The sequence below is a fragment of the Echinops telfairi genome, unplaced genomic scaffold (assembly GCF_000313985.2).
Source record: "Echinops telfairi isolate 266 unplaced genomic scaffold, ASM31398v2 ScPeMD7_25;HRSCAF=90, whole genome shotgun sequence".
NCBI lineage: Eukaryota > Metazoa > Chordata > Mammalia > Afrosoricida > Tenrecidae > Echinops > Echinops telfairi.
In genome coordinates, this window is record NW_022103922.1 from 20,943,423 (window position 1) to 20,956,792 (window position 13,370).

General features: G+C 46.8%; 1 protein-coding gene across 3 annotated transcripts in view; it reads left to right on the forward strand.

Annotated features, from left to right (window-relative positions):
• Positions 1-13,370, forward strand: part of FOCAD (focadhesin) — a 262,779-nt gene that overhangs the window by 243,997 nt on the left and 5,412 nt on the right. For all 3 annotated transcript variants that reach the window (XM_004706558.2, XM_045289109.1, XM_045289110.1), the window contains 5 exons: positions 717-977; positions 2,189-2,278; positions 7,942-8,119; positions 9,310-9,407; positions 11,342-11,587. In XM_004706558.2, coding sequence (XP_004706615.1) covers positions 717-977; positions 2,189-2,278; positions 7,942-8,119; positions 9,310-9,407; positions 11,342-11,587 — 873 coding nt within the window. The remainder of the gene's footprint in view (positions 1-716; positions 978-2,188; positions 2,279-7,941; positions 8,120-9,309; positions 9,408-11,341; positions 11,588-13,370) is intronic.

Genomic DNA, 13,370 nt, shown 5'->3' on the forward strand with positions numbered 1-13,370 from the left:
CAGTTGGGGGAGTGGGGATTGAACCACTAACCCTGTGGTTGGCCATCCAGCGCTTTCCCAACAGCACCAGTTTCAGAATGTGGTCTGTGAAACCTTAGCCAAGGTTGAATTATTTAAAGCTCTTAAAATGGACTGTTCTTGCTGATTAACAAAGCAGCCAGTTATCTGAGCTCACTTTTAGAGCTCATTGTCTGGGGCTCACTCACTCATAGCTACTCCCGAGGACAAGGGAGAGCGCCCGCGGGGAGTGCTGGAGACTGTAAGCTGTCTTTCTCCCAGGAGCTTGGGGGCTGGTGGGTATTGGAGTAGAAGAGTAGCACTAGTTTTCCAGCGCTGTTGATCCTGGACTCTTCAGAGCATTTCATGCCACGGAGTGTGACTTTCAAAACAATACCAACCCTCACCTACCTGCAGAAATAGCGTTTATTTCTCTGAAAAGAGGCAAGGTTTATGCTGGGTGGTTCACAGATGGATTGGCAGATAGCATACATGCACATGAGTCACCCTGGCGTGGATCGGAAGTAACTACAGCAACCAAAGTTGTGGGCATTGGCGGCCCATTGGACCAGAACAAGACGGGCAAATGAAGGCGAAGGGAGAAGCCTGAAGTGCTTATTTCTCCCGTGACCTTCAAGCCCAGTGATGACCTGCAGGTTTTGAGCGCTGCAAACCTAGACTTGTCTGTTTACATCTGACCGCTTCTGTTTTGCCTCTAGCTGAATACCAAGAAATACCTCCTGGTGTCTGCACCTCTCTGGATGAAACATGTCGCTGAGGAACAGGTCCTGGCTTTTGTTGAAAACTTAATGGTGGCAGTTTTTCAAGCCGCTCCTTCTGTTTCCGGTGCTGAGTTATGCCAGACAGCCTTACAGGGTTTGAGCCAGGCCATGAAACTTCCCAGCCCGACCCACCACCTCTGGAGTCTGCTCTGCGACACTGTGGGGAAGATTTTTGACCTTCTGCCAAATAAGATTCAGGTAGGGGAAATAGATCTATATATAGATATATGTACATTCCAGACAGTTTGTGTTTGGGATTTCTTAAAAAATACAACTTTTCTCTAGTCCCTAAATGCTTCCTCCGCCCCCCACTATCATGATCCCAATTCTACCTTGCAAGTCTGGCTAGACCAGAGGGTGTACACTGGTATAGATAGGAACTGGAAACACAGGGAATCCAGGGCGGATGATCCCTTCAGGACCAGTGGTGAGAGTGGCGATACTGGGAGCATAGAGGGAGAGTGGGTTGGAAATGGGGAACCGATTACAAGGGTCTACATGTGACCTCTTCCCTGGGGAACGGACAACAAAAAAGTGGGTGAAGGGAGACGTCGGACAGGGCAAAATATGACAAAATAATAATTTATAAATTATCAAGGGCTTATGAGGAAGTGGGGAGCGGAGAGGGAGGGGAAAAAAAGAGGACCTGATGCCAGGGGCTTAGGTGGAGAGCAAATGTGCTGAGAATGATGAAGACAATGAATGTACAAAGATGATTTACACAATTGATGGATGTATGGATTGTGATAAGAGTTGTATGAGCCCCAATAAAACTATTAAAAAATAAATAAATAAAATAAGATAAAAGAATTTTTTTTTAAAAAGCTCTTTTGGCAAAGCACGGCAGTGTGTGTGTTTAGAATGTGGGTGGGAAAGCCACAAAGAAACGACCACATTCTTCCCTTGGCAGTGCATTTGCTTCCAAGGTCTACATTGAGGTTGCATATCCGGAACCAAAGTTCTGAGCCAGCTCAGACGCGGGTCAGCCAGTGCTGCACCACGAAGTGTGTCGTCAGGCTTTGTATCAAGTGCTTGTAGAACCCAGGCATTTCACACTGCGGGAAGCCCTGACCTATAGTCATCATGCTGTGTATGTCCAACGGTTGCAAACTCCACCTTCCCCTCCCCAGCTGCAGGCCTACAAATCACAGCTTTCCAAAAAGGACACACATCTACTCTGAATGACAGAATAAGCCGGGGAGTGGGGGTGGTCATAATCACAGCCAAACAAATAGATACAGTTACAGGAGATTGAAATCATAAAAATTGATCGTATGTTGCAGTTTGGTTAAAATAGAAATGTCGTTAGCTGGGTTCATGGAAATAAATCTGATAGTTTGGCCAGACATTGAGAATTGACATGCTCTCTTATGATGTATTTTGACGTGCTTGGGACCTCCCTTTCCCAGAGAAATGATGTAGAGCTGTACATCAGTGTGGCCAAATGCCTCTCGGAAATGACAGATGATGACGCCCGGCGAGTAGCCCAGATTACTAAGGTAATGGTGTGTCTGACTGTCTCTCTCTCTCTGAGGTAAGATTTACAATTGAAGGAATGATTGCAGTATCATTTTGACTTCATACTTATTTCTCATCAATTCCAGGAACCCACCTTTCTGTTTGGCTGCTAGTACCTTGGCTAGTAGGTTAATATATGTGGTGTGGATGGAAACATAGATGAACTCATTTTCTCGTGCTTGGCAAGAACATTTTAGGGTCACCTGTGGGGAGGTGGGAGGAAGAAAATAAGTTCTTGGTCATGGAAATGGTTAACATTGTCAGCTGTGAGTCAAAGGTTGGATATTTTAACCCATGTAGAGGTATCTTGTAAGGAAGGCCTGGCATTGTACTTGTGGGAAATCAGCCCTTAAAAGCCTGATGGGGGCAAACCTGTCACATACCCTATGTGTGCCACCAGGAGTCAGAGGTGACTTGTGGGTAACAGATTTTATGGGCAAAAATAAGTGAAAACCCCATCTTCAATACAAAAGCCATTGGAATGGGCATATTATGACCAAAGAACTTTCCGGCATATACAAAGCATAAATAGTCTATCTGCACACTTGATGCATATGAAGTGTAACAGGATAGTTACAGAAATGGGCTCTGGAGCCAAGGTTCCTAAATCCAGCCCTCCAGTGTTCTAGCAAAGGAGCCCTGGTGACATGGTGGTTAAGTGCTTGGCTGCTAACTGAAGACTGGTGGGTAGACCCCCATCGGGCTCTCTGAGTGACAGGCCTGGCCGTCTGCTTCCACAACAGTTTGTTAGCCGTGAGACATTCACGTGGGTTCTTAAAGTGCCAGAGAGAATATCTGATCGCCCCAATGAGTTAGTGTGCTCTGCTGAGGTCAGAGTTACTTATTCATTTCTGGAAAGAATTGAGGTAAGATGCAAATGATGGAGGTTGGAGTGGAAACCCAACGCCCATCTGTAGATAATTGGACATTCCCTCACAGAAGGGTCACAAGGAGAGAACGAGACAGCCAAGGTGCAGCACACACCTATGGAACACACAACATTCCTCTAGTTCTTTAATGCTTCCTCTTGCCCACTACTATGACCCCAGTTCTACCTTACAAATCCGGCTAGACCAGAGCACATACACTGGTACAGATACGAGTCTCAGCCCATGGAATCCAGGACAGATGAACCCCTGAGGAACAGCAATGGGAGTAGAGATACCATGAGGGGAAAAAAGGGAGAAACAGGAAACCAACTACAATGACGCACAATTCCACCCACTCCCCAGGGTGACGAACAACAATAACGTGGACAAAGGGAGACAGTAAGATATGAAAATAACAATAATTTATCAGGGGTCCATGTGGGTGGGAAAGTGGGGGAGGGAGGAGAAAAAAGAGGAGCTGATACCAAGGTCTCAAACAGAAAGAAAATATTTTGAGAATGATGAAGGCAACATATGTACAAATGGGCTTGACACAATTGATGTATGGATTGTTGTGAGAGCTGTAGGAGCCTCCAATAAAATGATTTATTTATCTTAAAAAAAAAAGCCACAGGGGCAGTTCTACCCTGTCGTAAAGGATTGCAGTAACTCAGAATCGACTTGATGGCGTTGAGTTTTTGTTTGTGCTGTTGGCGTTGTTTTATTTAAATACTTAGCCACATGGCCATGACACCATCATGGCCTCATGGTGATGCTCTCCCTCATCCGGATGATTTATCTGTGTCCTATTCAAGGTTTCATAAAGAGGTCCCGGGGGTGGGGGTGAGAGTATGTGGAGAACTGAGGTCAGAATAAAGTAGTGGTGAGTAGTTTAAACTCCTTAGGTTCCAGTCCTTGCTCTGCCACCTTGATCTTTGTGACTTTAAGCAAAGTTTGTAGCTTTCATGCTTCAGTTTCCCCATCAGAAGGGAGGGATGATAGCAGTCATTTACCCCATCGACTTAGTGTGAGAGCCACATGGTGGTTAACAATAGTATCCAAGCTTTGGGGTCTTAGAACAACTTAAGTGTTATTAAAAAGAGATTTATTTATAGGGGCCATATGTCTGTTAATATTTACCATACTAGAAGCTAAAACAAAAAAAATTCAAATTTAAGAATAAACCCTTTACATGTTCACATAAGAAAATTACAAACAAACAAAAAAGCGCTGAATTGAATGCAAACGGTCCCAGGTTGTTTTAAAGCTCTTTCGTGTCTGGTTTAATAAGGACAGCTGAGTTGTCACTGCTGCTGCTCCACAAAATCTGCTCTGAGGTCACTTGGGCGAAGGATGGGAAGAAAATGTCGTATTGCACACATATGTAGGTGGAAAGAGAAGAAGAGTGTTAATAGTCTTTTCAGATAATTGTGCTTATCCTTTGATACTGGTTTAGAAAACCTCAACAAATCACTGCCATTAAGTCTAGTACCACTCATGGCAAACCTATATTGACTCTGACTACAAAATAGCATACGCACTAGGGCGTGCAACAGAACAGCAAGGGGAGCAGAGCAAGGAAGTCCCAAGGGAATACCAAAAATAGACTTTGGGGCCAGGGTGTGGCACCCCATCAGATTCTACCGGAAGACACTCCTAAAGATCAACAAACAGACCTGGAACAATTAACAGACTTTTCTTTTTTTGTTGTTGTTTTCTTTTCTTTTGTTGCTTTGTTTTGCTCTGTCTTGTTTTTTGTGCATATTATTATCTCTGTAGGTCTATCTAGATAAGATAGGCAGGCTAAACAATGTGGAGGAGAAAGCAACTGGACCAGCAGTTCTGGAGGGACATGGGAGAGAAGGAGGTGGGGGAAAGGAAGCGGGTGTTAACAAACCAAAGGACAAGGGAACAAGTAGGAGGTCTGGTAGGGCTTGATCAAGGGCAGTGTAACCAAGACAGCCAAATGAAACCCAAATGAAGGCTGAACATGATAGTGGGACAAGAGGAAAGAGCTAGGAAGCAAAAGGCATTTGTAGAGGTCTAAATACAGGCATGTACATATATAAACATTTTTATATGACAATGGGGAAATCTATATGCATATATTTACAGGTTTAGTCTTAAGGTAGCAAATGGACATTGGGCCTCTACTCAAGTACTCCCTCAATGCAAGAGCACTTTTTTCTATTAAACTGGCATTCCATGATGCTCACCTTCCCTACACGATTGCTGAAGACAAAGCGGGTGCATAAGCAAATGTGGTGAAGAAAGCTGATGGTGCCCGGCTATCAAAAGATAGTGCCTGGCTATCAAAAGATAGTGTCTGGGGTCTTAAAGACTTGAAGACAAACAAGGGGCCATCAAGCTGAGAAGTAACAAACCCCACATGGAAGCACACCAGCTTGTGTGATCACAAGGTGTCGATGGGATCAGGTATCAGGTATCAAAGAACAAAAAAATCATATCATTGTGAATGGGGTGTGCGGTATGGACACCCAAAACCCATCTGTAGGAAATTGCACATCCCCTTACAGAAAGGTCTCGAGGAGGAGATGAGCCAGTCAGGGTGAAGTATAGCAACGATGAACATACAACTTTCCTCTAGTTCTTTAATGCTTCCTCCACCCCGACTATCATGATCCCAATTCTACCATACAAATCTGGCTAGACCAGAGGATTTACACTGGTACAGACAAGAGCTGGGGACACAGGGAATCCAGGACAGATAAACCCCTGAGGACCAATATTGAGAGTAGTGATACCAGGAGGGTAAGGGAAAGGTGTGGTAGAAAGGGGGAATCTATCACACGGATCTACATATAACCCCTCCCTGGGGGATGGACAACAGAGAAGTAGGTGAACAGAGATGTCAGACAGTGTAAAACATGCAAAATAAGAATAATTTATAAATTATCAAGGGTTCATGAGGGAAGGGGGAGCAGGGAGAGGGGAAAAGTGAGGAGCTGATACCAAGGGCTCAAGTAGAAAGCAAATGTTTTGAGAATGATGATGGCAACAAATGTACAAATGTGTTTGACACAATGGATGGATGTATGGATTGTGATAAGAGTTGTACGAGCCCCCAATAAAATTATTTAAAAGGAGGGAAAAAAACATGGTAGGTAGCTTCATAAGCTTTCTTGGAAGCTGGTTTCTAAAACTGTATCGATGCATTTCATATTCTCTGTTACATTGGCTCTTTTACCCAGGCATGATTTTTAACATCACACATTGGTCCTTTGGGAAATACTGGGTCACTGAATTTTTAAGATCTTCTATATGCTTTCATAGTTCATTATTCTCTAATAAAATGTCATCTTTGCTAACTTTACTGCCAAGATTATCAGAAAAGGCTTTTGCTGCTAAAAAACTGCCAAAGTCCTGGTAAACCAAAAAGAAACAAACCCATGCAGTAAAGTCAATACTCACTTTCAGCCACCCCATCAAGCATGCTGGCACTGCCCCCTAAGGTTCTCCAGGCTGTAATCTTTGTGAACCAGATCACCACATCTGTCTCCTGCATAGTAGCCAATGGGTTCAAGTGACCAATCTTCTGGTTAGTACCTGAGCTCTGAAACCACTGTGTCAACGGGCTCCTAAGCTTCATAATAATAGCAATTTTCCAAAATGCGCTTTCTTTTTTTTTTGCTTCAAAGCTGGGATTTTTATCACTGGCAACAAATACGATTGGTTATTTGTCGTAAAGCTACAGGCTCACTCCATTCGGGTTTAAGGAAATGACTTGTCAGACACCCAGTTGGAATAACCGTGGTCATCTTGTCCGATAATTGGTATTCCATGAAAAGGCTGGGCTATTCTTCTCAACAACTAAACCACCCAGGTGTTGTTCCTGGAGGCAGCCCTGTGCGTGGGGGTGCAGCAGATGCCCATGTGTGCACTGCCCATGTTATTACCTGGAATACCCAAAAGGTGTGCACTCAGGTAGATGGGTAAGGAAATCAATCATCTTATTGCTTCACCGCGAGCATTTTCTGTGAAGCTCATTTGCTTTGCTTTGCCAGGGATGTTGGTGCTCTGACTTTGATCATGCAAAGGGGCCGGCAGTTCTACCCACCTTTGACTTTACACTCTGAGCACAAATGTGAACAGAGTGGAAAAGGCTAGACTAGCGAATGGTGAGTCACTTTCTAAAAGCCATTTGACCTCACAGATCCTTAGAATGTGTTTGAGCGTCAGCCTGAGGACAGTCTAGCAGATTTCTGGGATGGCAGTTCATGCGTGGGATGGGTGCCTGGCACACAAGCCTTGTATTCATTAGTTATCATTGCTATTACTATTTATACACCCTCACCCAAAACCACCAAGGAGCCTTGTGACACAGTGGTTGAAAGCTCTCGGTTGGCGGTTAAGAAGCTGGAAGTTCGAACCACCAGTCACTCCCCGGGAGAGAGATGTGGGAGTCTACTTCAGTAAAGATCTATAGCCTTGGGAACCCTGTCGGGAGGTCCTGCACTGTCCTTGAACATCAGGACCGACTAGATAGAACGTGCATCTGATTTCATCCACATCCTATTCAGCTATGTAACACCTGAGCACATGTGTGTGTCGTGTGAAAAATGTGGAGATGATGTTACAGTGCACTCTGTGAGTGGGCATGTTGACATAAAACATAGGCACATAGGCCACTTGCGACAGGAAATGCGCGGTGTTGGCATTCAAAATAGTCCTCTGGCCCCCTCTGCCTGTCCCTACCCTCAGGACTCTGGAGCCGCTTCCAGTCATACTAACCGAACAACTGTCCTGTTTTGCAGAGCAACATCGAAAAAGCCACCTTTGTCCAGCTGTACTTGATCTCCCAAGGCCGGCTCCCCTTGATACACCTGACCGATGTCCTCATTGCGGCTGCGCAGCACCCGGAGAGGCAGACGCTGGCCTGGATGATCCTGCACAGCGTGTACCAGGCACGGATTGGGAGCCACGCCAGCACGGGTGAGGCCAGCCTGCGCGTGCATGAATCAGACATGCCTGCCGCCTGCCCACCCTTGTCAGTTGTCTTTTTCTCGACTTCAAAACGAGCTTCTTGGAGAAATCCTGCTTGGCCCTGGGCTGACCCAGGCTGAGCCTTCCCACCCTAGATACAGAGGAGCACCTTGGTGGGCATGAGCAATCACAGCGCACCTCAGCCACTTTTTATGCTGCACTCGACCCTTCAGGCCCTCTCAGACAAGTCTCCGAATTGCTTCTGCCTACTTCACTGCAGCTTCCCCAGTAGGCTGGTGCTATCTGAACCTTTGGGGAGGATGGGGTAGCCTTTTGTGTGGTCGATTGATGAACCAACAAAAACTAGCAACAGTGAAATTAAGTAGCTATTCTATGCAGACCCTCCCAGGGCCGAGAAGAGAAAAATGTAGCCACCCTACCTCTCTCTGCAAATCAGAGGCTCTAAGCCTGAAGCTCTCCGCTGAATTCCCTGGTGCAATTTTCAGACCGTTTTTGACACTGCACCTGAATTATCCCTTGGAGCAAGGAGCTCCCCACCTCCTATCTCCTTGGTCGTGTCTGTAACTTCTCAAGTCTGCATTCAGGTTCTGGGGATCTGCATTTAACTCAAGGGGACCAGCAGTGGCCCTAGACCCTAGACAAACGTTGACCCTAGACAAACTACTTCAGTTTCTGGGCCCCATTTTCTCGGATGTCTCTAAAGTTGATTGTAATACTCCTTTCAAGACTGTACAAGAAACATTGATGCCTCCTCCTCTCTGGTAGTTGAGATCATGGTGCCTGAGTGAGTGAGCGCCTGCCTGCTCACTGAAAAATGCACCTGTGAGGAGAAGTGGGCTGCTTCCCGCAACCAAACGCGTGAAACTAAAGACCAGGCGACTCTCACCTGTTGTCAGCAGGCGACATCTCACATGCAGTTGCCTGGCTCGGGTGCTCCGGGAGGGAGAGAGTGAGCTGCCGTGGAATCCCTCCAACAGCTTCTGCTTCCATTACCTGGGCCATGGCCGTGCCAAAAGTATTGAAGCAGCCACTCTTGCAATGCATATATGTTTAGCACAATAAAAAAGAGACACACGGGTTTTTGCCTCAGCAGCTAGGTGTGATCACCCTGAGGAGTAAAAACCTTTACGTCCGAATAGGGGAGGCGTGGTGGTAATAAACGGCTCTTTTCACTTCAGGTGTGCTGAAAAGAATGGAGTGGCTCTTGGAGATGATGGGTTATATCAGAAATGTGGCTTACCAGTCGACAGCTGCTCAGAATGTGGCCCCGGAAGAGGTACAGTCTATCAGAGGAAGGGGCCGCTTCCTCCAAATGTAGACGCATGCGTTCACGAGCAGAAAGGGTGCTTGGAGTTTCCCTCTCCTTGCCTGCATTTTTGTGCCACACTGGTAACGGCTCTGAGTCCACCAAGAAACAGGTGTCCCCTGCAGGCTTCAGGGGACACCACAGGCTGCGCTGCGAACTCAGTTCGAGACAGGTTCTTTGGCAGGCCGAGCACAAAGAACCCGAGGGAAGAGGGGGAGGGTGCTGTGGACTTGGGCTGAAAGACCTGGGAATACAGAGGCACCATCCCCCAAAGAGGTTCCAGAAGTATGTGCAGAGAACCTGGCTATGTGCCCCTACGTAGAGGCATGCGTGCACTTATTGGAGGTAAACTTCGATCAGACCTGCTATGGGTCAGGAAGGCTAACCTCCGCTGAGTGAGATTAAAAGGAAAAGGCCGGAAGACTGCCCGCTCCGCGCGTCCTCACTTGCCTGCCTCGCTGCCCACGGGGCACTTCTTGGCAGGAGGTGTGCCTTTTCTCCAGGCTGCTGTCCTGCGTGCCCCCTTTACGGGGTGGGTTAGAATTTGCCTCACCAGGACGATTGTTTGAAATTCTGCCGGCTTTCACGAAGAACCCTGTGTCTTTTTGAAAATTTAGGGAGTGAATGTAGGGCTTTTAAGAGATTGTGGAGTACTTTTGAATTTTATTTATTTATTTATTTTTCCTGTAAATATCTTTATTTTTCCCTTCACTTTTGAAGAATCATTTTGAGTGGATTATATATAGCGTGTTCTTTTTTTCGCCTGTTGCTTCCTCAAGTGTCCATCTGTTTTCCAACACACTGTACCTTTAAAAAATGGATAGACGACAGAAAAGCAGAAAAAAGTAGAATTTCAACCCCAGTGACCCAACAACAGACCACTGGGTGGAGTGGCTCAAGCACCCAGTTGCTGATGGAGAAGTCTGAAGACCGAACTCCAGCAGCTCCTCGGGAAAGGCGTGTGAGCTAGTCCCAGCAAGAGCACAGCCAGCTGCAGAGCCCCTCTGCGGCAGTGTCACTCCGTCACGTGGGCTCACAGCGAGTCAGAACTGACTTGAGAGCAATGGGTTGTTTAGTTTTGAATCCAATAAGGTGACCCCTGCCCCCCATTTCTATATGCTTCTAAATTAGTCTATAATCTCAATGGATAGATTCTAGAAAGTTAAATGTCTTAAGGAGGAGCCCATTTTTGTTCAAAAATGGAATCAGGCTCTGAGTGCACTTTGTCAGACACAAGAGAACAGAGAGCTTGCATGGTCCACATCGACGGAGTATATAAAATAGAAGTGCCCAAGGACAAAAGCTGATAGAGAGCGAAGGAAGGAGGGTGGCAAGGACCGCTGAAAAGGTGCTGAGTGTGTGGGAGGCTCTAAAACCTCTGGAATGGAATGGATCGTGGTGTGGGCCGCTTGCCATGGTGAATGTAATTGGTGACACTGAATTGTATCCTTAAAAATTGGTAACATTTCCACAGCAAAATGGATTAGGCTATATTCATATTTCTCAGAATCCGTTGCCCCCACATAACATCTAAGTATTTCTTTTCATGTCCCTCTTAGTTTCTTAATGTCTTTCTAAGCTGAGGAGTGTTTGGATCTCGGTGTGAGCAGGAATTGAGCAAACTGTGCTTCTGCTGAAATGTCAGAGCAATAATAATGAGATTCTTGGGCCCTGGCCTTCATAAGAGGGCCACACCAGTAATCCCTAAAGCACTAAGATGTCTCTGGATGGAGTTGAGAAATTTGATTTGCTGTTCATGGCAGGTCCTCTTGGGCTAGGTAGGGGGAGGAGGAGGGAGTGGATGAGGGACAGGACAGCATTACCTCATGACTGTGTGTGTGTGTGAACGCCTGTCACTCTGAATCGGTGAGACATGTTGCTAACTGTTTCTCGTTTCATTGTAGGCTCTGGACTTCTGGTTGCTGATATTCGCAGCAACAGTGATTGCATGGGCAGACCACGGGGCCCCTCTCCTTCTTGGCCTCAGTGCCAGCTGGCTGCCATGGCACGTTGGCTCAGCTGGGTCAGCACCCAGCCTCCTGGGCAGGAGTCCCATGCACAGGGTCACGCTGGAGGAGGTGCACACTCTGCTTCCCAGCAGCATGCTTCTTCTGCTGCAGAAGGAGCCCTGGAAGGAGCAGACACAGAAGGTGAGGCTGGAAGCTACCTGCATTCTGGGCATTTCGGCTACAGAACAGAATTGGGTTTTCAGTGAACAATGAACCACCGCCCTGGCTGGGATACTTGGTCCCGGATCTCAGTCAGAATCAGCCCTTGGGGATTGAGGCTGGCCCGGGCTCCATCTAACTAACTGCTAATTGAAAACAGCGGTGCCAACATCAACCACTTGCTTACGTTGGGGTAAGGCAGAGAGAAAAGCTCACACCCGCATCCCTCTGCTGAAGGTGGCATGTGTTCTTGCTCCTGAGGATAAACATGGGAGTAAGTCTCAGAAAGCTCGATATCAAAAAGAAAAAAGAAAAGAAAGCTCGATAGCTCAGACTACAGACAGACAGGAAGACACATCCCAGGTGGTGAGCTGGTGTGATAAGTAGGCTGTAGTGGTGAGCAAAGAAAGAAGACAATCAGCGATGCCTGGAAAATCAAATCACCCTGTTCAAGTTTATGGAGCCCTCGTGGCATAGTGGTTATGGGTTGGGGTATATGGCTACGTGCAGTCCGCATGGTCGGCAGTTCAAAACCACCAGCATCTCCTCTGGAGAAAGACTGGGCTTTCTACTCCCCCAAACAGCTACAGCCTTGGAAACCCACGGGGAGGAGCCGGCGGTGAGTCAGGATTGACTGGTGGCAGAGCATGAGTTGGAGGGTCAGGGAAGTCTGAGCTGGAGCATCCATCTTCTCGAATCTGTTCCATGCCACAGACGTGTTACTGCAGGTGCCCAGCAGGCCCGTGGCCTGTGCGGAATGTCAGAAGAAGATTGTTTTAACGCCCACGGGCATCAGCCCTGCTCTCAGGGAAATCCACACTGTAGACTATTAATATTAAGCTTCTCCAGGGTCCTGTCACACATATTAAAATATGGTGACTCCCATCATGGGCTGACTTGTAGTGAGTGCCATCGATTAGAAGGTTCTTTTTTGAGTCTCATTTGATAACAGTTGGTATTTTATAGGTTGAAACCCTTAAAATAACTTTTTGTGACTTATTCATAAATGTGAACACTTTTAACATCCTGTTGTGGTCTAGGTGAACATTCATAGAAGGAATTCATGTTCTGTACAATAATTTGTACACATTGTATCTATGGAACAACATTCCTCCTTTCCGTTCACCCCTTTCCCTGCCCCTTCCTGCCTGCTGAGCTTGCTGCTTATGACAACGCTGCCCCTTTGTTCTCGGAAGGCTGATTGTTCTGGATGTTCTGGATATCACAATCCTCGTGGGTGCCATTGTTCCCTTCACAGGCTGTCTGTCATCTGGCTGAAAGGTGATCCCAGAAGTGGTGTCAGTCGGGTTTGAAGAAGGTCTAAGGGTCGTAGTCTAAAGGATTCCAGCAGGCGCCCTATGACCAGTAAGTCTGGTCTTTTGTATGATGTACAATTTTATTCTACATGGTGCTCCCACTCTGCCCAGGGCCCAAAGGAGTCCTCGGGGCCCAGCACTGCCTGCCAACTGAATGGTCTGGAACTTGAATCCATCAGCCACTCCATGGGAGAAAGATAAGGCAGTCTGTTTCTTTACAGAGTGATAGTCCGGAAGCCCTAGGGAGCAGGTCTCCTCTGTCCTGTGTAGTCGCTGGGAGTCCTAGTGACTCACAGCAGTGGGTCCAACCTTCCACTGTGATTGTGCTTCGAGCAGGCAGTAGTGGTAGCTGTGCGCTCTCCAGTTCTTCTGTGCACACTGAGGTTCATGTGTTCCATCTGTCCTTGAAGTTCATGTGGTCCATCTGTCCTTGAGGTTCATGTGGTCCA